The sequence below is a fragment of the Trichophyton verrucosum genome, assembly GCF_000151505.1.
Source record: "Trichophyton verrucosum HKI 0517 chromosome Unknown contig00368_1.f1.exp, whole genome shotgun sequence".
In the NCBI taxonomy this organism is placed as follows: Eukaryota; Fungi; Ascomycota; class Eurotiomycetes; order Onygenales; family Arthrodermataceae; genus Trichophyton; species Trichophyton verrucosum.
In genome coordinates, this window is record NW_003315394.1 from 26,064 (window position 1) to 53,442 (window position 27,379).

General features: G+C 49.4%; 10 protein-coding genes across 10 annotated transcripts; 4 read left to right on the forward strand and 6 right to left on the reverse strand.

The window, feature by feature from the left end:
• Positions 1-609: 609 nt before the first annotated feature.
• On the forward strand, positions 610-2,246 carry TRV_04783 (uncharacterized protein; the record flags this gene model as incomplete). The annotated part of the gene is made up of 2 exons (XM_003021064.1): positions 610-1,411; positions 1,555-2,246. 2 exons carry the CDS (start codon positions 610-612, stop codon positions 2,244-2,246), a joined length of 1,494 nt encoding a protein of 497 aa, XP_003021110.1.
• Positions 2,247-5,499: 3,253 nt separating this feature from the next.
• On the forward strand, positions 5,500-5,862 carry TRV_04784 (uncharacterized protein; the record flags this gene model as incomplete). The annotated part of the gene is made up of 1 exon (XM_003021065.1): positions 5,500-5,862. The coding sequence occupies one exon, from the start codon at positions 5,500-5,502 to the stop codon at positions 5,860-5,862; it is 363 nt and encodes a 120-aa protein (XP_003021111.1).
• Positions 5,863-6,390: 528 nt separating this feature from the next.
• On the reverse strand, positions 6,391-9,189 carry TRV_04785 (uncharacterized protein; the record flags this gene model as incomplete). The annotated part of the gene is made up of 1 exon (XM_003021066.1): positions 6,391-9,189. The coding sequence occupies one exon, from the start codon at positions 9,187-9,189 to the stop codon at positions 6,391-6,393; it is 2,799 nt and encodes a 932-aa protein (XP_003021112.1).
• A 581-nt stretch (positions 9,190-9,770) lies between these two features.
• TRV_04786 (ankyrin repeat protein) lies at positions 9,771-13,382 on the reverse strand (the record flags this gene model as incomplete). The annotated part of the gene is made up of 2 exons (XM_003021067.1): positions 9,771-12,861; positions 12,937-13,382. The coding sequence occupies 2 exons, from the start codon at positions 13,380-13,382 to the stop codon at positions 9,771-9,773; spliced, it is 3,537 nt and encodes a 1,178-aa protein (XP_003021113.1).
• Positions 13,383-14,672: 1,290 nt separating this feature from the next.
• On the reverse strand, positions 14,673-15,821 carry TRV_04787 (uncharacterized protein; the record flags this gene model as incomplete). Its single annotated transcript, XM_003021068.1, has 3 exons — positions 14,673-15,150; positions 15,173-15,292; positions 15,421-15,821. The coding sequence occupies 3 exons, from the start codon at positions 15,819-15,821 to the stop codon at positions 14,673-14,675; spliced, it is 999 nt and encodes a 332-aa protein (XP_003021114.1).
• A 313-nt stretch (positions 15,822-16,134) lies between these two features.
• Positions 16,135-16,470, forward strand: TRV_04788 (uncharacterized protein; the record flags this gene model as incomplete). The annotated part of the gene is made up of 1 exon (XM_003021069.1): positions 16,135-16,470. The coding sequence occupies one exon, from the start codon at positions 16,135-16,137 to the stop codon at positions 16,468-16,470; it is 336 nt and encodes a 111-aa protein (XP_003021115.1).
• A 323-nt stretch (positions 16,471-16,793) lies between these two features.
• TRV_04789 (uncharacterized protein) lies at positions 16,794-20,088 on the reverse strand (the record flags this gene model as incomplete). Its single annotated transcript, XM_003021070.1, has 4 exons — positions 16,794-17,319; positions 17,346-17,454; positions 17,527-18,414; positions 18,477-20,088. The coding sequence occupies 4 exons, from the start codon at positions 20,086-20,088 to the stop codon at positions 16,794-16,796; spliced, it is 3,135 nt and encodes a 1,044-aa protein (XP_003021116.1).
• An 874-nt stretch (positions 20,089-20,962) lies between these two features.
• TRV_04790 (uncharacterized protein) lies at positions 20,963-23,493 on the reverse strand (the record flags this gene model as incomplete). The annotated part of the gene is given in 7 exon segments (XM_003021071.1): positions 20,963-21,610; positions 21,671-22,221; positions 22,314-22,484; positions 22,577-22,677; positions 22,697-22,985; positions 23,171-23,271; positions 23,309-23,493. 7 exon segments carry the CDS (start codon positions 23,491-23,493, stop codon positions 20,963-20,965), a joined length of 2,046 nt encoding a protein of 681 aa, XP_003021117.1.
• Positions 23,494-24,928: 1,435 nt separating this feature from the next.
• Positions 24,929-25,438, forward strand: TRV_04791 (uncharacterized protein; the record flags this gene model as incomplete). Its single annotated transcript, XM_003021072.1, has 1 exon — positions 24,929-25,438. One exon carries the CDS (start codon positions 24,929-24,931, stop codon positions 25,436-25,438), a length of 510 nt encoding a protein of 169 aa, XP_003021118.1.
• A 263-nt stretch (positions 25,439-25,701) lies between these two features.
• Positions 25,702-26,670, reverse strand: TRV_04792 (uncharacterized protein; the record flags this gene model as incomplete). Its single annotated transcript, XM_003021073.1, has 2 exons — positions 25,702-26,459; positions 26,625-26,670. 2 exons carry the CDS (start codon positions 26,668-26,670, stop codon positions 25,702-25,704), a joined length of 804 nt encoding a protein of 267 aa, XP_003021119.1.
• Between the last annotated feature and the right edge of the window lie 709 nt (positions 26,671-27,379).

Below are 27,379 nucleotides of genomic sequence, written 5' to 3' on the forward strand. Positions count from 1 at the left end.
ACCCACTTCCCGCGGAGTTAAGGTTCGGAGCGCTTATGTAATGACGATTTAAACGCGACAGCCGAGGAAGTCGAGTTTGCATTTAGACTACACCATCGTGTAACAGCAAGCAGTGGTTCTAGGTAAGTTGTATCTAGGATGAGAAGTAGAGGGTCCCCAGAGGGGCTCATTACTGCGAGGTAATAATCATAGCCTTTTTTGCAGCGTTTTCTGGATTAAACCTTGCTGTTCAAGGACTACTAGAGGAACCTAGGATGGTGTCATCATCGACTTCACTCTGAGCTTGATGAATGAGGGAACCAGAAACTAAAAATGCTGACATGACTCTGTTAAAAATTATTTAAACCCTCTTACCACCCATGACTTTCTCTTCCAAAACCATCAATCCTAATATCATTCTATGACCATTTCAAAGGTTTCTCCTACCTGGTCGCCCATTTCGACCTCTTTGAACATGTTCCCAACCTCTCCACCCACTCGAAGTATCAGTAATAGGTAGCGGAGAGGGTCATCTGAGACGGCTCAATGAACTCTGCCGGTTCCCGAATTTCAAGTCACGATGCCTTCAGAATGGGTGGCCCCGGGCTGCTGCCTTCTTGGCCGATCCAGATGAACGTCTCCGAAGGATTATCTGAGCAGTTCCGTGAACGACTAATGAATCTTGCATTGGAATACCTTGGGAGGTACCAGTTGAGATACCACCGTTTGATGGTGGTCCGGCGGTACTCTGAAGGTCTGAACCCGAGCCCAGCGGACAATACTCTATATATCTCTCTTTACACTCCACCTAATGATAACTGGGTAAAGGCTCTAGAGGATATACTCTTAGCAATAAAGCCCTTACACTTCACTGGGAGAGTGGAGATGATTGACTATAGAGCCCTGGGGGGCATGAAAACGTTCTCCCCCAATGTACCGGACCAACTGGTCCAAGAATGGGAGCAAATACAATCGGTCATCATTCACCGTCTAGCTTCTACCAATATAAACTGGAAAGCAATGATGCTTCTGAAAAGGGGATATTGGGAGGAAGTTGCTGTCAATACGATAGTGATAAAAGCATCTATCCCATCAAGAGCGTTGGCTATCTCTACACGTGATCGAGTGACTTTCGACCTAGACAATATCCTCGAACGATTTGATCTTCAAGTTGAAATTGTGAGATCTGACCTTATGTGGGGTCTATTTGCCGAACCACCATCCACAGACCCAAGGAATGTTAGCCTCGGATGGCCATTCACAAATATCTACAATCTTATGGGGATGAGTATAGCTAGAGCCGATACCCCTTATATGACAGGAACGCTGGGTGGTTACTTTTGCTTTACGGACGCGGCTGGCTGCGAACAACTCCTTGGGCTAACTTGTTACCATGTCATCGGAACAGGTCCTGATGGCGAAGTTGACTCTCGTAAGTGCATGCTAGTTGATTAGATTGGAATGACCCGTTTTTGATAAGTCATATTATTCATTCAAGATAGTATCCTAACCTCTTACAAGTCATCCAACAATATGGATCCAATAGCATCAATTTTCCATGCCAATCCCCTTCAGGCTCCGATATACAGGCCACCATTGATTATACCATGCAAAAGATGTGTACTCCCTCGGCAAATACTAGAGTTCTGAGTGAGGAGTACCGAGAGATAGCAATACAAGCTAATGAAGCTAGGGAGAGGGAGTTGAATGAGATTCGGTTGTTCAATCCCAACATTGGAACCGTAGTTGCTACATCAGGACTTGGAAATAGATCCCTATCTTCGGGAGTTGAATCCCATTTGAGCTTGATGGACTGGGCTCTCATTCATATTAAGAATGGACGGAAGACGTTTAACTACATTGCTGAAACCGCACCTGCTTCTACACCTTCATGGAAGCCGGAATCCCTGTTTGTTATAAGAAGAGCTCCTATATCCAACTTCCAGGATATAGTTGTAAAGAAGGGCCGCACAACGGGTGCAACATCAGGAATACTGGACGGACTTGTACCTGCTGCATTACGCATACCAGGCTTCCCTGTCGGTGTGCACCGCCGCGGTTGGGTAATTGTCAGCAAGGACATGCCCTTTGCAGAAAACGGAGATTCTGGGGCATGGGTATTAAATATGTCTGGACAAGTAGTTGGAATGATTTTTGCTGGTGACAAGGCCGATGGGACTGCATTAATAGCACCTATGGACCTTATTGTCAAAGATATAGAGGACAAATTGGGAATCCCAAGAGGCTCCTTGAGATTGAAAGATTGATTAAGCCTTCGTGACTGGCGGAGATGTACTGTGATAAAAGCGAAAGATTAGTTTTTTTTTTTTTTTTTTTTTTTCTTAAGTAAGCGAACACCATGGTCTATACGGGGTAGTAACCCAGCGCACCCGGGTGGCTGCATGCTCCTGCTGTGGCATTCACTATCTAGATGACTACTCACACTCAACCTGGTGCCCAGCCATTGGATTTTGAACTACAAAACTGAGCAGAAACCATTTTCAACAAGCTAATTGAACACCGCGAGCCGGTGCCAAAGTATTAAACAAGCCACGTCTGTACGGCTGATGTATAAATGAACAGTCGCACTCGAGTTCCATGTTTCTCGAGCACTTTTTGCCTTTCTGGGACCCATCAGCGGGCTAGATGTCTTCTCGGCAGAGCTGCAACGATGCTCAAAATTTCCCTCCTCGAAACAGACTGAGGCGAAGTAATATGCAGGGTCAACATGAGTAGAAGAGTTTCGCAGTATATCTCTTTGGGATGTTTTACTCCCTTGCAAGTTGTTATTCGCAGTAGCCAGTATAATAGGTTGGTATGGGTATAGTGAAAGCAGCTGCTACGAAGACATCGCAACATACTCCAACAGCTTTCTCTAGAGCACTCCAAAATGCTGTCGGGCCTCCCTGCGACAAGACTGTCCAATCTGTGATGACCTCATTAAAAAACCTGGAACCCACCGTTCGATGGAGAGGCTCTTATGAAGATTAAAGACTGGTTAGTTGCTTGACGAGGGTATCATGTTGGGCACATCGACAGGAGAAGAGAAGTAACAGGTCAGGACTTAAGTATCCGACCGAGGATGCCCACCTAGCCCACCCTCGCCGCCCTTTTCCCGCCTGTGCAAGTCTCTGGTCCAGCTGGTCAGGATACGACGCGCCTCCTGCAAGTCGTTCTTGCGCATTAAACGCAGGAGGCCACCAGTTCGATCCCCCCGGCCTTCGGTGTTCCCGCAGTCGCCAAATCAGCGGCCGCGGTCGAAACTTCACCCTCAGAAAAAACCCAAAAAGACACGGAAGCGGCCCAAACGGCCCACCGCCCGTCGCCCCCCAACCAACGAACCAACGACCAACAGTCTTGGAACAACCAACGACAGCCTGAAGTCAGCCGGCTGAACGAATCTCCCGGAATTCCGGAACAAACAAACAAACAAACAAAACAAACAAACGAGACAAATCTCACCCCCCAACCAAAGTCACATTCCAGGCGGGTACAAGACTCCCTGGAAATCAAAAGGCGTCCAGGGGCCTGGCTGCCCGGAGGATTGCACAGGCTTTTTTTTTGCATTTGGGTCCTCTGGCTTTGGACGTCTCTCTGCTATAACTAAGGGTTAAGGCCGGCGGTAGCAAACAGATGATCCATGGCAAACAAATGGCTGCTTTATCTCTTCTCTCAGATGCCCTGCTGTGTTTGCTGCCGTCTGCTTGCTGCAGTCAGCCGGCCCTGACCATCCCATTGTGCCATTATATCCTTATATCACTGCTTGCAACCGCCCTTCTTTGATCGCTGGGGATGGACAAGACAGCATGGCTGTCAAACGGCGGGCCGGAGGGGGCTATATATACCCCCTATCTCTCTTGCGTAGCTGCCAGGTAGCCAGAGAAGCAGAAGAACCCAAATATAAAATTAAACAACCGGGCGCAGAGTGAGTGAGCATGGCTCTCAGGTTGTTCCCTCGTGGGAGAACCGCCTACTACAACATCTGCATTGACGGCTACCGCATCCCGGGCTCGCTCGACTATGCCACGGTGATGCACCACATCCCTCATCTGCGGGACTGCCCCCGCCGGCCAGCCACCTCCCAGTCCGCCCTGGGCAGGCTGACGGTAGACATCGACCTGACCGCCGCCGTGCGTCGGTGCCGGCTCGTCGATTCGCTGTACTTCCCTCTCTCCCGCTTCCGGGAGTGTCTGGACATTCTTGTCCGCGTCCTGAGAGACTACCAGCGCCATCCACTGCACGATCCAGGCTCGACCTTGTGCGAGAATCTGGACCAGATGCTCCTTCACAGCCGCTACGACTGGGCCAGGGTGCTCGAATACTTTGCTTGTTTCGCATACTTGTTCGACGATGCCGTTCTCAAGGCCTCGGTCTCCCTGCACCGCGGCATGAGCAGTTTTATTGCCCGGAATCGCAGGGAGATGGCACTGCATGCTCCGCTGAATGTATCCTTGCAGTTTGTTGACTTGTGTTTCCACGAGGACTTCACTACCCTGATGACGGCGCTGTTTGAGCAGCTAAGGAGCTCCGATCAGGCATATCTCGTACGGTACATGGGCGTGATACCGCTCTTTTTGGATGGTAGGCCATCAATGCAGATCCCCGGGTATTTCCAAGAACGGTATGGTCCTAGGGGAGGCGTTCGTGACAGGATCAAGATCCGTGCTCGTCGTAGGGTCAGGAGGCGCCATCCTGGCTTGCTGGAGAGGGGGTTATTCATAAATTCTCACTGATGGCATGTCCTTTTTGCCGTCTTGCTTTTTGCATCTTTTCATGTTTCAGCTGCCTTCATACTCAGTGCTCATGTATTGATTGAATACCTGCTGCAATTAAACCAGTCTTGTAGTAGTACTCCGTAGTAGTCGTAGTTATCCAGTTGTTCGCCTCGCACATACATACCTACTCCGTACGGAGTACAGCTAGCCACAAATGTGATCCCAAACTTGAACAAACAAACCACCTGCATAATATCGATAGAAAAGAAAGAATAAAGCATCGTCCAATAACACGCACTTGCTAACGAGGTGGCTGTCTGTCTCGATTTGAAGAATTTGAAGATCTTCTCCAGGGATCTGCACTGCCTAATTGGAATAACCTATAGCTCCATGGAGGCACGGCCCGTAGACTGCCATGGCGTTGAGTTCTGTGCTGGTCAATGGCCAGATACAGTCCTCATCAAGTCACTTGGTCGAATATTGATGTTTGTACGGAGTACATTTAGGCCATAGTTACAGGCCAGAATGAAATAACTAGTGAAGTATTCTCAAAATTGAGACTTGCGATCCATGAAATGCGATGGACAGGACGGAGGTTCAGTCTCCAGAATGCCCAATATGAGGGACGGATGAATATAAAAAGGCCCATGGGCTTCTCTGTTTCTGTCAGGGATATCCTCATCACCATCACCATCATCAACAGACACCAGACTGACTGCTAATTGTTAAAGACAGCCACTGCTCAAGTCGTCAAGTCAGTATCCCCTTACCCATCTGACTCGTCCCCATTCTAACAAGACATAGAATGCGCGTCATCAACCTCATCCTCGTTGCTCTCATGAGCATCTTCGTCGACTCCGTCCTCGGCGCTGCTTGCTTCTCCGAAAAGGCCAGCGGAAGCTGCCTGACCAAGGCTCGTCTCGGAACCGCCATCAACACCTATTGCAAGAACAACTGGCGCCAGACCACCACCAACTGGCGTCCATGGAAGGGTGCCAACGGCGCCATGGGCCAGATCGGTCATCTCGGCGTGTTCAAGAGTGAAGCTGCCTGCCGTCGTCTCGGAAACCATGTCGTTGACAAGTGCTATGGCGGCCCCAAGGGTGGTGCTGCTGAGAAGGCCGGAGCTGCTATCAACATCATCTGGTGCCCCTTTTCGTCTCAGTAGACCCACCTCAACTAGTTTATGGGAGGAGCTGATGTGATGTACTCTGTTGGGAGGTTAGTGGTATCACGAAGTCAAGGAGTCAAGAATCCAAGATGATATCTGATGTACCGAGACCAAGAAATCAAGTAAAGTCAAAAATTCGTTCATTCATTTGTAACCTGTAGGCCTGCTCCGATCAGAGTAACATGAAGTTTGAAGAAAAGAAGAAGCAAACATGGAATAAGGGTATAATATATACACAGAGAAGAACGATGCCCGGGAAAATCCACAGCCCACTCTGGGGGAGAAGAAAGAAAAGAGTTGAAAGTTGAATAACCCACGCCCACCATCCGTGTAATAAAAGAAAATAAAGAAGAAAGTCGAAATACGCAAGTTCGAAATCCCCGGGAATGCAATGCAGTACAGTACAGAGAAGGTGGAGGATGACGGCTTCGTTACGGCCGTCGTGGCCAGCGGGTGAGGTGGGAAAGTGAGGTGGAAGGTGAGATGAGAAGCAGTGAAAAATTCTGGCGCTTAGTGACGCGGTGTTCACCATCCGGTTGCATCTGTGCCTCGCGGAGTCTCGTCCGTGGACTGATAATTGGCCTGCTCCTCGCTGGTGTCCTTGCGGGGTGGTGGAGGTGGACGGATCTTGGTACCGACGAATCCTCGACGGTTACGGCCCGTTCGGCCACGACCAAGCCAGTTGTGCTTGAGTGCTTTGCTGAGCTCTTCAATTTTCTGCTGAGCGTCGTCGTCGCTTTGGACGCTGGCTAGCACGCAGATGCATTGGAGCATACGGCCGGCAGTCTCAGTGACGTGTGAGGGATCTGTGGGTGGAGGTTGAGGAGGTGCAGGAATGTTGGTTGAGTGGGAATGGGTTTGCGCGAGGATGGAAGGCTGAGATGGAGAGAAAGAGGAGTAAGAAGACGGGTAGGTGTGTTCTGGGTTGGAAGAGGTGTTCGATATTGCGCGTGCACGGGTGAGAGATGCAATGGCTGATTCGGAGGAGAAGCTACCGGCGTTGAGATGGGACGAAGACGGCTGGGAGGCATAGCTCCCTCCACCGAAACTAGTCTCGTAGCCGGCAGCGGTGCTGGGTCGACTGGCGCTGGCGGTCGTAGAGCTGTGTAGAGTAGCGGTTGGTGGTCCGTTGATATTGGCGTTCATTTTCTCCAGGCTGAGGCGAGAGAAGGCTGCCTTGAGCACATCGTAGCGGGTTAAGATGACGTTGTCGCGGAATGAGGTGAGGACTATCTTGCGGACATCCAGGGCGTCGCCGGCAGAAGTAGAAGCATCGCTTGCACCCGGTTGGGCGCCCCAGAACTCCCTTGCTTCGCGGGTATTCATGATCGAGCCGTGGCCCTTGAATTCGAGGTCCAGGGGCAGGAAAGTGGCCTGGATAAAAGGCAAAACGTTGCCAAACGCAAAGACCCAGACGTTGACGAGATGTGGAATGATATTCTCCTCAGGCACCTTGGCGAGAGAGTAGTTGAGAGATGCAAAGCCGGTCTGGAGCAGGTCGCGGAGGTCCTCGACGACCTGATGGGGTGCATGTTTCTGGACACAGCAATGGATATGGACTCTGACCAACTTGTTCAGGTCCTCCAGCGCAATACGGACGTCTTCTCCTTCAAACAGGACGAGCAGTTTAGCCTTGAGGAAGTCCCAAGCATCATCGGGAGTCATGTTCTGCAGCCCAAAGCCTTGCAGAATCTCCTGGATGGCAGCGTTGCTTCCAGGCATGATACCGGCCCCCTGGGTACTGCCCACGGAAGACGATGGTCCTCCAAAGGTGACGGTGGAGCCCGTTACAGACGCAGCACCGGACCAGTCGGCCGGGTGATCTGTTCCTTCACGCATCATCGCGTCTTGTTGAGCTTGAGCCTGCGCGGCGGCGGCGGCAGCAGCAGCAGCAGAGGCCTTTTCTTCCTTTTTCTTCTCTCTCAAAGCTCGTCCGCCGTGTCGGAGATCAAGACCGCTCATAGACTTGCCAAACGTCGAAGCCGCCGGAGACGAGGGTGCAAAGGAGTAGAGAGACTGAGGCGCGCTGGGGTCCAGGGGGCGGGAGTTGCTGCTGGCCGAGGACAGGGGCAGGTGGAAGTCCTCCTTGTCCTTCAGCTTGAGCTTCTGGCGCGAGAGGAAGTGGTGTCTGTGTTTTTCCTTTTCTTTGCCTCTGTCCTCATCCAGCGAGTGTCTCTCAATAGGCACAACAGTGGTGGCAGAGGAGTTGGCCAGAGAGTAGAGAGATAGGTTGTTTGCAGAAAGTCCATTGTTGCTATTGTTGATATTGATATCACCACCCGCACCAGCGCCGGCACCGGCACCAGCAACACCACCAGTAGGATCATTCAGGCTGACAGTTGACGCGTTAACAAGCCTAGATGCGAGCTTACTGGGAGATGGCATGGTCTTTTCTTTCTTGTCCTCTTTGTCTCTGGACATGCCTATGTGTTTAGGCTTGGAGAACAGCTTCATCTTGGACTTCTCACTCTTCTGCTTCTCCTTCTGCCCGCCAGGCTCAGCGCGGTCAGCTGCTCCCCCACTTATTGTTGTCGTTGTATTGCCCGTAGCCGACGGCAGCGCATTCTGCGGCGTAGGAGTCCTGGGAAAGGCGACGTTGGCAGCCGTCGTTGCGGCTCCCGCGGCTCGCCCTCCGCCAGGACTGCTCTGGAAGCCCAACTGGCCAGGCACAGGCAGTGGCGGCCGAAGATTGTTCGTCTGGATCGGGGGAGGCGAATCCCTGGCACCTCTCCTGGCCGCGAGTCCGCTCTCCTGTGGCGGGGGTATTGTCTGCGATCTGTTTCGGATGTGGTGGTATTGCTGGTGCTGGTCGGTCTGGTGCTGCATTGCCGTCTGAGCCGCAATCCGCGATGCGGAGACCGCAGCAGAGGAGCTATGGGAGGCCGTCGGCAGCGAAGGCTCGAAGAAGCCCTGGGAATGGTGGCGTGAACGGAAACCTCGAGTGTCTGAGGATGAGGAGGCTGATGGGCCCTGGGCGAGAGGCGATGCCCGCCGCTGGACAGGCTCGTTCTGGGGCCGCAGCGCCAGCGAGGTGTTGCTGCCATTGACGCTGCCCGCCGCCATCACTGGAGGCCGTACCGCCTGCGGGAGTTGCTGGTCGTGCGGCTGCTGCTGCTGCTGCTGCTGCTGCTGCGCGAGGCCGTAGAGCGTTCCCTTCGAGACGTTGAGGGCTGTCTGGTTGGAGGCGGTCGAGGAGGCGGCGCTGCTGCCAGATGAGCTGGACCGCCGCGCCTGGAGGTCTACCGGCCGCGACGGCCGCTCTGTGGGCAGCGGAGGCAGCGGAGGATGGTCCTGGGGCCGCTTGGGCGAGCTCGCAGGCTTCATGATGCCGTCCTCCGGGTCGTTGGTGGGCGCGGGCTCGTAATTTAACGGCGGTGGTCGTCAGGTCACTAACTAGGTATCTTGTCTCTGGCGGGCGGCGTGTTTCAGTCGGCGAGGGCTCGGGCAACCTGGAGGACCGCAGTCTCGTCGTCGACCGTGAAGCTCATCTTCGCCTGGCCGTCACTCCATCGTCTGCTTCATCTTCGGCGTCGTCGTCGTCTTGGGCGTCTCGTTGTCGGTCTTTCTGGCTGTCTTTTTGCTGTCTTTTCTTGTTGACGTCGACGTCAGAGACAAGCTTAGTCAGCGAGTCGACGACGATGGAGAGGAAGACGAAGGAAGACGAAGGAAGATGAAGGAAGACGATGTGAAGAGTTTGAGATTATAGAAGACGGCTAGAAGACGGCCAGAAGATGGGTAGAAGACGGGTAGAGGACAATACAGAGGAGGGTAGGGAGATAGTAAGTCTACAAGTCGTAACTAGAGGTGGTTGATTGCTTATATATAGTTATAGATCTGGTCTGGCAGAGTCTAGAGATGACATTAAATTGACAGCAAATGAACAGGACACCATCAAGTTTACCCGTCTATGGTATAAAGACGCCCTGCATTGATATGCCGGTTCCATCTAGCTCGTATATAGCGGCTCCAAGCTCTGCAGAAGGCAGTTCTGGTATCTCAGGGTCTAGCGATTCCGGAGCAGTGTATACAGAAACGGCAGACTCGCTATCGGAGTCATCCTCGAGTCCACTATCATCGGACTCGTCTTCCGGTGATTGCCTATATATTTCTTCTGCATACCATGGTTGGGACTGGTTGTTCATTGATGGTTCGTCTGGCACGTGTGGTGCAGGGCTAACGGTAGCATTTCTACCCAAGGTATCAAGGGGGGAGACACCGATATCTTGACGAGCTGGAATATCTCGTGGTGGCAGGTCCTGAGGTTGGGAAACAGGCTGAGACGGTGGCTGATGGCGAGGATACTCGAATATTGACAGTGGTGTAGCTATTCGACTGGGTATTGTGGGCAGTGGCTCTCCCAGGGCAGAGACAATGTTGGGTTGCTCGCCGTGGTTAAGATTGGGCCGTTCTATGGAGACATGGCTGTTCTGATTGTTGCTTGACTGGCCACCACTACTCCGCGTGATGGTATTCTGCGGCGCTTCGAATAAGCCCGGTCGTATGTCTGGGGGCTGATCCTGCTGTATGCCTCCACTGCTCGGCTCGATTGATCCAAGAAATCCACGACCGGGTAGGGTAATGGGTTCAAACGCAGGGAGTTCAATGGCAGTCTGTGGAAACGACGGTATTGGTGGAGTTATCGTGGAGGAAGGAGGTTGGTGGAAGGATTGCAGCATAGGTACGTATCCCTGCATAAACCTACTATGACCACTGAACTCGTTGACATCCCTCATCATCATTCGAGGATTCCCGATACCCTGGCTGAGTAGTGGCTGTGTATCCTCAAAGACAAGCCTTTGAATTGTCTGCGCAGTTTCTGCTGGTATTGAAAGATGCGGATGGAACCCAGTCTGTGAGAACATTTGACCTAACTTAATCTTTAAAAGAGAGTTGCTCTTAGACAGTAGCAAACGCAGGACTTCTACGTGTCCATAGTGTGCTGCATACAGCGGAGGGTTCCAGCCCCTTCCATCATACTGCTCAACAGATGCCCCCTTACCAAGTAGGAGGGATACTATTCGCACGTCACCAGCTCTCGATGCAATTGCCAGCGGCGAGTGTTCTTCCCGAGTGCCATTCCATGAGCTCGAGCAGGACGTAGCTGCGCCTTGATTCAAGAGGCGCTCAACTATAGACGCACTACCCTTACGACAAGCTATGCACAAGGGGCGTGTGCCAGATGCATCAGCAGCGTCAACTTCCACTTGTTTCTGGCAGAGCAGTTCAACCAATTCCATCGAATCCCTAGCCACAGAAATATGAATTGGTCGTTGTTGTCCTTCTCCTTGAGCCTCGATGCTTGCTCCACACCCAATAAGATGCTGAGCTATCTCAAGGTCTACCAGATCGCAAGCATAGTGAAGCGGTGTGAACCCGCCTGAACTTCTAACCTCTGTCGGTGCTCCCTTGCGTAGGAGGAATTCAACAACTGCAAACTCCCTAGACATGACGGCAAGATGTAAAGGGGTCATCCCGAGTTTATTCGTAGAAGTTATGGAGATCTTCTTCTCTAGTAGCAACTGGACAACTTCAACATGGCCATTAGCAGCCGCGGCATGCAGAGGGTTCATCCCGCCTTCATCTGTAGCCAATATATAGGCCTTTTTCCCAATCAGATACTCCACAATGCGCACATCGCCTGCGATTGCTGCGCAGATTAGTGGTGTTCTCTTATTGATTTCAATGGCTTCAATGTCCGCTTTGTACTGAAAAAGGGAGCGGCAAAGGGAATATTGACTATTCTCGCAAGCATGGTGAAACGCAGACTTCATACTGGCATCCTTGGCTTCAATATCTGCACCAGACTGCAGAAGAAATGCTACCATCTCGCCATCGCCACGAATTGCTGCTTGGTGTAAGGCTGTCATCTGCCCTTTGGCTCTAGCTGTTATTTTGCAGCCCGCCCCCAGAAGCATCCGTGTTGCATCAATATGACCTCCATCAGCAGCTATCCAAAATGGTGTTCGGCCCAAGCCATCCTTTACGTCCACATTCTCAACTACTGAGAGAAGAACTTGGATAACAGCAGTATGGCCCCTGGAGGCTGCCAGATGTAGAGGTGTCGAGCCATCTATTTCCTGGGTATCATACTTTGCCCCCTTTTGGAGCAAGTAGTCAACTACTTCCTCATTACCACAGTGAGCGGCAACAGCCAAGGCTGTTCGACCAGTGAGTGCGTGATGACAATCAATATCGGCTCCTTCACCAATTTGCATTTCAACCTGGACTAGTGACCCAGATTGGGCAGCTTTTATGATAGGAGGTATAGACGCGCTACCAGATGAAGAAAGATCAATGCTAGTATTTGAACGAGTCCGATCAAATCTTGGTGCCGCGCCCCGCTCTGGTATGGGAGAAAAGGAGCCGAAAGACTTTGGTCCCAGACGTGGCGATGTCTTTTTGAGGCTGCTTCGGCTTGACGTATCTAACTTTCCAAGGACCTGGCGAATCTTTTCTCGTTTTGAGCCAGACTTGTGAAGAGGTATTGGGTTTGACTGCCATCTCCGCATAACAGGATTTGTGGGCTTTATTGACGTCCTCCCTACAGCCATTGAGGCGCTTCGTCCCATTTCTCCCTGGTCCTGAGGCGACAGCTCCTCCGCTGGTGGTTCAAGGAATGTATTAGGTGGGGAGAGAGTATTTATTCCCTTAAATGACTGCGATCGGGCGGTTCCACTAGCATAGCCTTCATCAGTAGTGGCGGACCCCGCAGTCTGCGGTTGACCTGTTGTACTATGATTCGATTCTTCCGTACGAGCTCGGTTTGAGGTTGAACGGCTATGTGCTAGCGCTCTTCTGTACGCAGTTGCATTGACTATGATATCGTCCACATCTAAAGCCGTCTCGCTGATTGTTGATTGAGAAATACTCATTGTAGATAGGTCTGCTTGCTGCTTAACCGAGCTCCGCAGGGTCACGGTATCATCTGCCACTTTCTTCAGCAACTGTCTGTTCTCTTCTCGCCGCAAAAGCTCAACTTGCTCCGTTACAGTACGACTAGAAAGGATATATGTGTTAACTCATAGTCTTTCTTTCTTTGAGTAAATGGACAGATACTGGTTTCAAACGCACCATTGGCAGACCTGCAATAGAAAATTCAACGCTAGGACTTGGGACTGGAGCCGCTGTTGATAATCCTGCATGAGATGGTCATCCCAGACTGCCCGAATCTTCGCCGCAACTCGTAATTCAGGCAGTTCTCTAGCATCTAGAACACTTGTGACTTTGGAAACCTGAGCAAGGAGGCATTCCATGCTTGTTTTGCATCCATCTATGGCGATATCCAGCCCATCCAAATAGTCTGGATGCTCCGCCCGGCCAGTACCATGAGTTGCCCAATCCTGGAGCTGCGTTATGGCAGATTTTATTGTGGCGGCTTGAACAATAAGCGAGTGAATTGTCATGTCCGCATCGGCATATTTACCCTGCAAAGCACGCAGACCTTGGACTGTGCTGCCAATAATCTGCACCGTTTGCATAGCACCAGTAACGATGCCAAAGGCTGATGCTGGATCCATCTGGCTGGCTAGTTAGTGCGTTTCCCACCGGCTCGAGGAACAACTGTCTTCGATGCCTGTTCTGCTAGCCGGGCGAGAGAAGATGGCAACCAAATGACTGGAGCATTAACAAACTGTCGCCCTTTCCAACATCTCAGCCTGAAGACAATTCACTAGGTAGGGCGACGAAAGGTATGACAGAATGCTGGCGTTCACATGGGGGTTTTAAGGCAACGAGGCTCTCCACAGACTCAAGCATCCCTGTAATGCTTCTGGCTATAACTCGCCCGTCGTGCATGTGTGATATGCAGCCGTCCTGAGGCTGAGGCTGTGCTAAACGGGAACTCAGCCTCCCACAAGGAACATCTTCGTTATTATGAGGGGCCGCTGTCATCTTAACATGGTAAATTTCAGTGAATCAAGGTCATAGAACCAGCCTTTTGACATATTGAATACCTCGTCTCGTATGTTTCCTGCGAAGTTGATGGAGTTGATGAAGTTGATGAAGGGCCGTCGTATTCGCTAGTTAGTTATGGATGTGATAAAGTCATGGTGCTCGGAAGCTTGTGGGGCATTTCTATAGTTTAACGTAATCCACCACTCGATGACCAGCACCACTTGATGACCACTTTTAAAAGTAGAGAAAAATAAAAAAAAAAAAAAAAAATAGTAAAAAAATATCTAATATACTAAAGGTTAAAATTATAAAAAATATGTATTTTAAATCTAGTTCAGGCGTACTGTCTTAGCTGGACTTGATTATGTACAGTTTATCTTCAGATATATCTAAAGACACACTCTGAGTCGATACATTTGGCTTGGATATGTGGATATATCGCGAAGTTTTGTGTTGAATGTAATACAATTTCACCTGTTTTTCATTCTACTCTTACGTCCTGGTAACTAGTTAGTAAAGTGACATTTCATTTACAAGGTAATAACGTATGAAGTACTGACTCGACTTGCTACTGAATGTTTTGGGCCGATAGACAATGAATTCAGCTCTTCAGGGGTAGGAATGAGTATTGCTGAGCGGAACTTCTCGGATTAAACAACATAAGTAGAATCATGCAGGGACTTTCAAAAAGGTAAAATAAAATACACTAAAAATACATTGGGCATAGCCCGTCTGGGTATGTGCTGGGTTTCTTATCGCAGTGGATACCACGATAGAATAATGAGCAAGAGCGTAGGCATTGAAGAAGAAATTAACGGACGGGAAGTGTAATTTCTGGTGGGGAGTGCAGCATTCTAGCATTGAGTTGTCTGCGCGAAGATGATGCCGCTGGTGGTGGCAGATCGAGATGCATATCATCTATCTTCGTAGACTTCAGAGTAATCAGAGTAATCATCGTCATCACCGTCATCATTGGATTTCTGGAATACTTCAGCGCCGCCAGCTAAGGCGACGATGCGTTGAAGCATCCATTGCAGTTGTAGGAGCGCCGGGTCAGGGAGGGGAATCCTGTCGTATCCAGTGATATTGATGAGTGTTCCCGAAATGATTTCGTCGCCAGACACCACCTCCCACAGCCGTATCCGGCGGCCGCAACCAATACCACGAGCAAATGATGGGCGGGTATCAACTTTTAGTCTGTGGAGGTTGGCCATATGGGGTAGCCAATGGAAACGAACCGTAAGAGTGTGCGATTGGGTGTCCTCCTCAACGGGCTCCAATGCAAAATAAGCGCGTTCATGATACTTGTGAACTGACGGAGCCAAGCACATAAGGTTCTGTACGGTCTCAGTGGCCACAGGGCCTGTGATGGCATTATACCACGCGTCGACCCTTTCTTGGCCCCAAAACATACGTAAAAACGCTCCACGGATTGTATGTGTCGTTGACGATATCCGGGGCCTGTAATCTCCTCATGGAGAATGGGAAAATGTGAGCCGCTTCAACAGGATCGTCAGCACCAGTCACGACGCATCTATTACTGTCTCTTAGGCGGCACTAGCAGCGAATAGTTAACTAGTTAGGGTGAAGTAAGTCTTTCAGCATATGAATCTGAGATTCTAACCAGGTCTGCCGCTTTTTCAGAACGAGTACGCGGCGTACCCATTCCGCTTGAGGTTGGTGAGCCAGGCCGATCGCCCGGTACTGCCATCTCTGAAAGCCTTGACATCGCTGGCGCAGGAGAGGCCGTCGGGGAGGGTGTACGTTCGTAAGTTCTCCGGGTCCCTGTATAAACAGTAGGAAACCAAAAACGTCAGTAACTGTGCACAGACATCAGCATGAACAAGCTTACATCTTGCCAGCAGTTGGCTGTCTTCAAGTCTCTTTGCAAGCCCAGCAAGATAGGTTATCAGGTCAGGTTGCTTAGAGATTTCTTCGAGCTGCGGGATATCTGCCAGCCATAAAAACGGCCACAGAGGCTGATCAATCTCTCCACCGGCACCAGCAGCGATCTTGTTGATCAACTCGACGCGTCTCTGAGAGCCAAACTCAGATTCAGCCATACTTTGTGCTACATACTGATGACAATCACAGATTCACAGATGCAGGTTGGCTGATAACTAAATAACTAGATAAGAACAAGGAGGGAGGAATTTCTAGTGGGGAAGCTCCTTGAGGTCTGGATTTCCAAAGGTTCCAATCCATGGATAAGAAATGATCACGTGACACCCCGCCGTCGCGCGCCTGCAGAAGCCAAAGAATGCAACCTTCGTGAAGGCTCGAAAACGATCTTAACATCGACATATCAAATAGCAAGAGAGAAGAGACGGGACTTGACATCGGTCTAATCAAGCGTGTTACTGCAAGGATTCAACCATGGCTTCTGACCCCAACTCAAGCAAAGACCCCGTTCTCAAAGCTGTCTACCAGGCTCCCCGCACATCACAAGAAACGGCCGAGCCATCAGCGCACACCTTTGCCCAGCAGCTCTCTTCCTCTATCCCTCCGCCCGGTGAGAATAGCACTGCGGAACGAACAAAGTACCTAGCAGAATTACGAGGATCAATTGTATCCTTACAAGCGGATGTTAACGCCTTTCTTACGGAGAAGATGGAGGAAGATAAGCTACGTGACGCACAAGGAGCCGGCACAATAGACGACAAAACAGAAGAAGACAACTATGGCGAGGAAGTTGTCGATGATGATGAGTGATGAATGATGATTGATGCATTAGCGTACTGGGAGCTTCGTTATTATGTTTACTATGATGTGAACATGGCAGGTCGGGGGTATCCAATAACAACGCAATATCTACAGAAACATAGCGGAGGAAAGGAAAAGGAAACAGATGAGTTGGAACAAAGATGATACCGAGACGCCATTATGCCGCCGGGTGGACTGGAATCATCACGCTTCTATAACGCCATTTATGTTGCAGAGCCCAATCTATTGGCGCAGCCTAAGTGAACTACCGTATTACTAGTGGTTCGAGATGTTAGTGAGAGATGTTTGAGATGCAAAAGACACAGTCGAACTTACTTTGGAAACACACTGATAACGCTCCCACCTAACCGTTTATGACAATGGCTGCACACCCGATCTTCGCTGACGGTGATGCAGCGGTTTCTTCCCTTGTTGCTGCCAACATTGTCACCCAAACGCAGTGCTGCCTCTGTTTCTGCACTTTGAATCTTATGCAGCGAGGATATAATTCGACCTTGGTTTAAGATACTATTGGCTGCACGGATACGGCTGCGGAAGTAGAATTCGAGGTCGTGGATTGGCAATGAGCCTGGGATAAGGCTGAGAGTGGAGCTGGCAGGTAACCGGGAACCATGTCGCGCAAGGATCTCGATCGCGGGGCCATATCGTGGTTCATAACCATGTGGCGGTGACAGGTACAGAGAAAGAAGTGTATGGTAGATAGACGGGCGGGCCTCCTCATCCTCAACTGCTGGACAACTACCATATGGAACTGCACGTTGCTTGGTAGATGTGGAATCACCCAAATGGATTCGATTGCAGTACCTTTGCACAGGACCAGTCAGCTTATGCTCATGTCTATAATTAATGTTCTAGTAACTCACTCTTCTGCTTTTGCCGGATTGTCCAGCTTAAACACATATATCTCAAGAGCTTGACGGTGTTGTCCCATCTTACTCAACGTAACAGCCCTTGGCTCAAAGAATTCCGGATCTATCAATCCATAAAGCAATTAGTCTCCATATCAATAGGAATGTATGATAGTAAAAGGAGAGATATGCTTACCATCTCTTGGGAGCCGATCAAGCATTTTGGCAGGGGAATATTGTTCGCTCGTTTCTAGCATTTTCAAGAATCGGTTCTTGCACTCCTCTCGCTCATCCTCGGTTGGAAAAACATCCTTTGATTTCTTACTCTTGAGGATCCGCTCAAGGTATAGTGTTAACAGTCGGAAATGTATATCTGGTGTCAGGTCATTTAGCTCGTTGATGACATGTTCTGAATATTTAATGGCGAGCTTTGCGTCGATTCCATTAAGGAATTCAAGAACCTTCTGACGAGGCAGTGTCTCTGCATTCTCTGTATCCGTAAGAAAGATCTCCATGCCGAGCTCAGGATCACTTCGAAGTGGCCATTCAGCAAACTCGAGAATCAAATCGATCATGTCGGGTGGTAAATTCTGCAGATAGGCAACTGTGCGTTTGGGGCCTTGTAGTTCCGGCGAGATTTCCTCTCCGGCCTCTTTCTGGCCAAACTTCTTGAGCTGTTCCAAGGCAGAGCGATGAAGGCGCTTGCCAAATAAAAAGTCTATCAAGTCGCCGTAGCGAGCGGTCTGTTCTAGCTTCTCCATCACCACCTCAGGGTCACAGAAATTATCGATGCGGAAGAGCGAGCCAGCTAGCGTAGGGGTTGCGAACATAAGGGCTCTGAATAGGGTGGTATCTACCAATGTAGCTGTCTCCCGCAACTTCTGGCTCATGTCGATGTTTTCTAGATCATCAGAAGAGATACCCAAGGTCTTCAACATAGATTGGGTGGTATCGTCTGATTTATCCACGTTGACTGAGGGCTCCTTAAGTGTGCCATCAGGACTGATAAATCTAGAGAGTCTTCGACGAATATCAGCTAGGAACCCCTGCAGCTCATAGACAGCTGCTTTCAAATCTTTCCCTTCTACAAGTTGGGTTAGTTAGGTGGTAAATGTATAAGAAAAAAAGATAATATGGAATACATACCAAGCCGCTTGTCTGGTTCTTTCAGGTCTGCTGGTTTACCACGCATGCTACCAGTTTCGCTAGCATCATCTGGTCTTCCTCTTAGAAACGAGGTTACAGACGGTGCATAAGTCCCATTCTTAACCTTCGGCTTGTCATCGGGTGTCGTGGGTTCAGCACTGTGAATACTGGTACCATTTTCAGGCTGAGAGGGATTCTCCTCTGAGCTCTCCGAACTTTCTTGTGCAGGTTCTTCCTCAATAGATGATAGCTCTCCAGCAATGAGTTTAGGGAATAGCCGTATAACTATCTCGGGAGGAGCTGAAACTTCTGTAAAAAGGTCCAACGACTTCCGGTATTTCTGCTTTTCGAATAGAGTCTGGGCCTTGCGAAGCTTGATCTCTCGCAGTCTACCCTCTTTGTCATTCAGAAGGGCATCTTCAAGCATTCCAAGAAGGCTGATGGCTTCGTCGAGATTACCTTGTTCTACTAAACCATCAATCTGCGAGTCATAGTCGAGAGCACTCATTCTCCAGATCACACGTCCACTAGCCACGAGAAACCCCTTTCCTGCATGGGCAAGACTGATATTTGGCTGTGGGATATGGATCATGGCAGCCGACGGGAGGGATACCGATTGAAGAAGTGATAGAGTTTCTGGATTGCGCACTTCAAGTATACCCTTGGATGCATCCTGAAGTGCTAGTAGGTAAGGGTATGAATAACCAACAGCTTCAGGAGCCACCGTCCAAGGAATCTGGCGTCGTTTGAGGCCGTTTCCATCCGTGTCAATAAAATGTGAGTTGACATCCTTTGCCAGTAGCATCTGTCCTTCGCACAATCTTGTAGCGAGCGGTTTGGGAGTTGCTCCGCCCATGCCTATGTAGCTCATACTGGCACCTACTCCTCCCAGACGCCCCGTATCAGATCCGCCAGCCCCCCCAATGCTTCCAGGTCCTACAATATCCGTAACTTCTCTTGTCACAACATCAACAAGGACATAGCTTGAGCTAAGTCCGGCTAGTAGCTTGGTACCGTTCGCCCAAGTAATGGTCTTTATCCCGCTAACAAGTGTTATCTCCGTAGCATCATCTTCAAGCTCCATGTCTTGCCATGTCCATAGCATGAGCTTTCTCTTCACCGCAACAGCAAGCCTAGACACAATCGACGGAACCCCAGTGTCCTGATCCTTCTCGATGTTGGAGGTAACCGCGAAGGTGGTAGCCCCTTTAGTTCGAGTTAACTGCTCATGCAGCTCGTAGGACTGCAGATCGTGTATCGAGACATGGCCGTTCGAAAGGGAAAGGAGAATATTCGCCTCCTTGATAATCGCCAACTGCTCGATCTTATACCGCGAGAACTTCTCTAGCTCTCGCAGTAGATCTGTCGGTTTGGTTGCTGGAGATGGCTGAATGACACCACCGCCATCACCACTGCCTTCCTGCGCCTCTGTGTCATCGCCAGCCCGTGTCTCTGCTTCATCGACGTTCACTTCATTAACCCTGTATATTCGCAGCGATCCTGTGTTCAGCCCGACCAGCAGCCTGTCCCCGTACGTCAAGATGGACTCTATCTTCGACTTGTCGCGAGGTCGGAACTCCACGAGAAGCCTCGCCGTGAATGCAGTCAGCATGGCTAGAGGGATGGGGGTAGTTTGATGGTATCGCCGACGCCCATGGACTGCACTGCTATGTCCATGAGGCCTGTGACCGAGCTGTCTCTCGTCTTCTTCCGCTTGTCCGCTGCTGCGTCCCTGAAGCTTCTCGTTCGCTGCAAGATGTCATGCTGCAGGACACGGCGGGCCGGGGAGACCAAGTGTGCAGTCACGTGTAACTATAATATAAATATGGCCAATAAGGAAGCTTTATTTTGTTGACGTTTGCTTTTAAGGTTATCTCGTTATTGATTGGGCAACGGCTAGTCAAGCCTAAGCAATCTATTGGTCAGCTACCTGTTAGCCCTCAGCCAATCACTTCCACACTCAACATTGAACCTGTCAATTCTTCTTTGACCAGCCTTCAAGTTGCATCCAAAATTTGATTCCCAATAGACAAGAGGCAAAAAAAGCAAAAAACTAAGTATCTATACTGTATTCTATACAGTAATTCAATAAATATTCGGGCTGGATAGATTAACTAGAGAAAGATTTATCCGAAGCTGTTATAGTCATGGCTATGGAGTCCATTCTTCCTAAGCTAGAATAGATAAATGCTATGTCAAATAGATAGCATAAGAGTAGAGAAGCGACGTAAGGCCGTTTAACAGCCTTTAGTTTCCATATCTTATCCCCACTGTCAAGAGGGAGTCTAATTCATATGATTAAATCAAGTTCTCCCTTCCACCATGTATGCATGTTCCTTGAATTCCGTCCTAGACAAGAGACCGTTCCACACACCATCCGACGCCGACATCGTGTATAACTCTATTTCATGCGGAATTTAACCGAGTGAGGTGAAACAAATGGAGAAGAGAGTAATTGTTTGCCTGCTGGAAAGCCTACCACCAGCTTACTTTGCTACAGGCTGGCAAGCGGGTTCCTGATGTTTTGCAGACGATCCTTTGCCACGCCAGGTCGAGACGGCAGGGATATTTGCTTTGAACCTCTTCTCTTCTGTTCCATAGGCACGAGGAGTAAGCTTTATCAGCGTGTGAAGTGGTACCTCCATCCATGGACTCTGTTCTTGGGACATGTTTAAGAAGTAAGAATATATGCAGCGGAGGACAGCCTGGTGGGTGACTATGAGGACGTTTTCGCTTCTTTCGAGTTCCATTATAATTGGTTCAAGACGGATGACGACGTCACGGTAAGATTCACCACCTCGGTAGCGGTAGTTGTATTTGTCGTCGTCACGGGCTTTAAAGTCTTCGGGATATCTTTCTGCAATTTCCTCGTAAGTGAGACCATCGCAGACTCCAGAATCGAGTTCGTCAAGGGCTTTCCATTCAAGTTTGTCATATCCTGTTTCTGCCTGGAGGAAACGGGCAGTTTGGATAGTACGTTTCAATGTTGAGGTCCAGATAACAATTTTGGTGCCGGGAGGAACACCAGATTCTTTGAGAAGAGAGGGTAATGCTCGGGCATATGCCTCACCACGGCTGGATAGGTTGGCATCTCCGCCTATTTGGCCTGAAAGGTTAAACTCAGACTCTCCATGCTAAATCCTAGTGTATTAGTCGGCCGTGCCATGGCAAACGATACAGAGGCGGCAACTCACTCGAGATAGCCAGATAGATCTGGGCTTAATGTGAAGGTTGATAGTATAATATACGAGTCTACTAGACAGGTAATCCTTGATATTGTTGATCACCACGGACGTCCCGACATTGATGAGCTGGATGTACGATACATCCTCATCCTCCTCTATGGTTTGGTACACCTTTTCATAATTGCTGATCCGCTCCATGAAATCTTGGGCAGCTACTTCCGGGTCCTGTCCAACATAGTCTGGAGAAGTAGTTTTGACTTCTCTGATATTGTTCATGATGAGTTCCCGGTCATCACACTTGGATTCAACAAATAGCGGCTCGATCCCAGCGGACTGGCACACGTCACGGATCCACTTGCGGCGTTCCTTTGTCGAGTTGGTAGCATCAAGGATAGCGACCTGTCCACCGGTCGTTGAGAACCAGTGAAGCATGTCTGTAACTGCGGCTTCAGCTGCTGCTCGACGTAACCGTTCTCCATCGAGATTAGAAGTGTCGAAGAACGCCGCTGTGGGCCGAGGAGTATCTTGTCGGCGATACTGCCCGACGTTGAAGATCTTTGCTGGAATCCCGATCCATGAGAGATAACGTAGCGCTGTAGGCCCTGTTGTTAACCCGTGTAAACATTGCAGTAACGAAGACGACCTATCTTACCTTTACCGGCGATAAGGCTCTTTCCCCGGGCCGGAAGGCCAACCATAACTACACATATCTTTGCATCGTCATTCTTCTTGCTGTTAGCTGGACGTTCTAGAGTACGATGCTTGCCATCATGCGCAGCCGGAGACTCTTCAGGGCATGGGTGGTAGGCAGAGGATGCTTTAACTGGGGCCGCCTTTATTATTCACAATTTTTTCGTTTTCTTTTTGATAGTGCACAGCAAAGGGACAGTTGGGTGTTGAGACAGAATCAAAGACAGAAGATAGAGACAGACAGGGCGCGGGTATAGAGCAGAGGGTCTGGGTATAGAGCAGCAGCTTTGATATAGCTAGCCCTCCTGGCCTCCTGGATGCTGCCTCTGTGCAGTCTGCATTCACAACACAACTGGCGGGCTGTTCATCCGCTTAGTCGTCCACAGCGAGGAAGTTCCCTCCTTGCATGCATTTCTTGTGTTCTTGCTGCAGTCTTCTTGTCTTCTTGTCTTCCTGCCTTCTTCCGTCGGCCGTGGGTAGGTATATACTCCCTCATGTACTGGCGAAAAGGGGCTTTCCCCCTTATTATATACCCTGCTGCCTCCACACTCCATATTCCCGGAGGCTGTGTTTGACAAAAGTGGCTTGACTCCCCCATCTCCATCCTCGTCCTCTCCGTCCTGCTCTTCATCTCCTGTACGGGGGGACCTTTTGCTCCTCGTCGTCGCCGTCGCCGTCACCGTCGCCATCGCCTCCGAATCTCCACGTCGGAAAGTCTCGGAGAAAAGCGACCTTCTGTCGGGCGAACCCGCGAAGTCATGTGCCCGCTGCCAGGGTTGCCCGATTAGGAAATCCGCGGCGTGCTTTTTGTTTTCTGACGTCGAAGAATGAAGACGATGATGAAGACGAAGGAGACGGAGAAGACGAGGACAGCAGAGACGGACAGCAAGAAGACAAGATGCAGTGTGGACAGGGCGAGGCTGCGAGTTTGACAGCAGCAATGGCAATCATACAAACTGGCGGGAACAGTGGGGGAGACGAAGTGGGCTTTTTGCAAGAGTGCCAGTCCAGATCAACAGCCAGCAGAGACGGGCAGCCATGGCAGCAGCAAAATGGCGAGACAGCAAACAGACATTGATACGTACCGGCTCTCCGAATATCTTATACACCGACTGGCGACGGCCAGACTCACCAGACGCCATCTTTTGCGCTGAAACTGGCCGAATAACCCAAGGTTAAGAGACGTTGCCTTTGGGTTGGCGTTGACGTTGACAGTTGACAGTTGACGGTTGGTTGTTGAGAAGGACGATTGACAGTGGCTGCAGCTAACTAGTTATATCAACTATTCCTGCCTGCTCAAACCGGCCCGGTCGTCTCCCTCTTATAAGTATGCCATACAAACTGGCCGCGAAGGTCGATGCTGGAAACGAACAAACGTCAATCTCTTCGTTGCTTTTCTTTGCTTTTTGAGTTTTTTTGCGCTCTCTGGGGGAAATCTAGAAGCCAGATGCTGGTAACCATTAGTTACTCCTGGGGATGAGGCGGCGGGCCTTGTCACCCGAGGAACAAAAATTTCAACGCTTGCTCCACCACCGAAATTGGCAGCCCACCAGCAAAGTTCCGCTCAACAGGATCCGACACGGCTTTATCCCAGTCGATATGGCGAGATCAAGAGACGGATGGCCTGATGAAGCTGCGGGGTTATCCGTTGGAGCGTTACAAATCAGCTTGACGCTAGTTAGCTGTGGTCCAGTTTCGGTGCGAAACATCGCCTCTCGCCAATCCCTGAAATTCTCAGAACGACAAGGAGACGACAAGATGATGAACTACTTACACGCAGAGCTTGTAGCTATGTTTGTCCAAGCATACCAGTCAGCTATCACACGATGGTCAGCTATGGAGGCCTTCCAACTTAATATGCTACCCTGATACCCATGTCCCCTCCATACTTAACTCCAGGGCCGGCATTTTTGAGCCTCACTTTGTTGCCTATATGCATGTTGCCAGTCAGTGCATCAACATCATGTATCAATAATGTATTGATGAACAAATAGACATTGAAAACCACCACACGGAACTCCCATGGAACTGACAGAGCACAGCATGGGTCTGATGATTTCTCCAGCAAGATCAGTCGAATCCATGTCCATCACAGTCGAGGGGAGGGGTTGCTGCCTAGTCGCCTTGCATATATACCTGTCAAAGACACAGCCTCATCTTGTCCACGGGTATATATTCACCCTTTTGGCTTAGTCGTTTTGATAATACCATCTTCATTGGCCTTTTCGAGCCTCAACCCCCTCATTGATCATCCTGGACAGTATGTGATAACCCAGGGTGGAAGTGCATTTTGCGGCGCATCACTTTTATCGGGACGATAGCCTGGTCATTTTCCCGCATTCCTGTCCAACCACCCAGTGATATTCAATGCATCCTTCTCACCCCCGCGCTGCTGCCTGGACTTCTAGTCCCCTCAAATTGCATTATAAAAGGGGCTTTCTTTCTCTGGAAGTTTGCTTCCTCTTCTCATCCAAAAAGCATCTCAGTCACAGCTGCCCTCTGCCTATACCTGATCTTCGTCGCCCCATCCCACCTACAAAGTCTTAGAAGGCTCTTTCAAGTCACCTTCACGTGAAAATGGCCTCCCGTTCCATGTCCCGCGAAGATATAGCCAAGCAGTATGAGAACTACTCGATTTATGTCATGCTCAGCAGCCGTGGTGCCAACCCTGGCTTCCACTGGGGCATCTTCATACCTATCGATACTCCTGCCGGTCACATCTGGCATGCCACTGACCGCGAGGGAGGCTGGAAACTTGACCAAAGACCTTCCAACAACGTCCCATATTCTTTGAGTCTAGTCCTAGCCCATAAAATCGGCTCCGTCAACAATTCCAACTGGCAGACTTGCATCGACACCTTGAATGGAATTCCAGCTGGTCCTCATCCTTCTCCCAATACTGGCGAGACGTTCTCCTGCAGAACCTGGGTCAAGGACGCCATAATCGCACTGGAGAAAAATGGGATTATTACTCTTAGTAAATCCATAGCTCATATTGAGGAGACATTGCTGGATGCTGCTGCCGATTACAAGGACGACGTGGAAGTTGGTGCGAAAATCGCCAAGGTCAAGAATTCTCAGATCTAAAAGAGTTCTCATATCCATTATGTGCAAGAAAAATACTCTGAAACGTGACTATCATGTATATATGAGACTTCTTATCCTAGAAGAGGGTTCTGAGGACAGGACAATGCTTACCTACTATTAACTTGCTTTATTTGATTATAACATGCGAGGGGAATAAAATAAGAGATATACAAAGTGCTAACTATTCCGAGATTAGGCTTGCTGACATGGTAATATGATTTGAAAATCCGGGAGATATAGACAATGAGGGAAGGGAGAGGAGATTAGAATGGACCCAAAAGGTCTGAAAGCATATTTTCCACCCATAACTCTTGCCGGTAGCCTGTAAAAACACTGTCGACTACATCAACAAGCCAACGTTCCACACCTCGAACAGTATAATGCATCTTGGTATACTCCCAATATTCTGGGAACCATCCTGCATTTTCCCAGTCAACAATTCCTGTGATTCTTCCATTTTCCGCCAATATATTCCTAGGGTTGAGATCACCATGAGTAAAGACAATCTCATGGGGAATTTCGTGTGATTTCGCAGCACGGGTCCGGATCTCTTCCCAGAAAGGATCAGTCAAGTATTTATTGAAATCAGCTTCAGATTTGAATCGCAACTCCTCGCTTTGGCTATCAGGAATACGCCAGTCTAAGAAACCACCACCTTGAGAGTTGCATATAAGATATTCTGAAGACGGATCTCTTGGTATCTTCCGAAGCTCAGAAATATATCCCTTTAAATCAACCACGACTTGCTCTACCTCTTCATCGGTCATTGTGTTCATACTTGGACCAATAGGGCGTCCAGGAACGCAGGTCATAAGTAAATACGAATATCGTGACGTTTGTGTAACATCAATTGCCCTGGGAGCGGGGATATTGGTTGACTGTTCTATCATTTTTAGTGTGTGGGCTTCAACGTGATACTTTGGTACAAGGGATGGTGATCCTCGGCGGAGGTATAAACCGAAAGGGAGTTTATAGACGGTCATAGACAGTGTAGGTGGGTACATTTTGAGGCCAATCCGGGCTAAAAAGTCGTATACGGATGTTCTGACAAAAGAAGGTAGTGATGTCCAAAGCCCTCGGAAAATTGAGAAAAACGGAGAGATTGAAGATTTCGCTGTTGAAGTCTTTTCTGGTACAAGTTAGAGGGAAATATATTCATGTGCGAAGAGAAAATCTAGTGACTTACTTGGAGCATTGGCTAGACGCTTTTGCATATATTCATGAGCTTCCATCCACGCCAATGGTCTTGAGAAGAATCTGTGTATTGCAAAGAGATTTTTATTAGGAGTAATCGTTAAATGAGATTTTCTATTCTCAATATGAACGGAGCCGCCACGATCTAGGGAGAAACTTCCGGGGTGACTAGGCGTAAACCCGCTATGAAAGACGCGATACTTTTGCATGTCAATACTATTAGCCATAATATGGGGCTCAAAAACTCACCTCCTGCTTCAAGCTAGATTCTGTTTTGGTATCCTCACGTTGTATCCTAAGGTATGCGTCTCCCGTTCTAAAATAATTCCAAGCTGTGGTAGAAAGTAGCCAAACGTTTCCCAGTTTGTCTGTCTGTCTATTCTCTTGAGAGTAGATGATATCCAATAGTTCTCTTGATAGAAAGTAACTCAAAAAATCAAACAGAATAGTCTAGCACATCCATTAGCTTTGGGTTGAATATAAGGAAACAACAATATGTATACATACCCCTTCAGATAGGACTGGACCGCCGGTAAATACAGTTGGCGGAACGATATGAAGGTATACAAGCCCTTCTGCACGGTAATTCTCAAAAGTTATTCCGGTAAGGCAGCACCGGCCTCCGTCCCGTTCGAATATCAACCTCTTCTCCTCGTCGGACAGCGAAGTTGCCTCCACTGGCCGAACTAGACCTTGTGTCAAAACAACGAGCCCCGTCAAGAATGTACCAAAAAAAAAAAAAAAAAA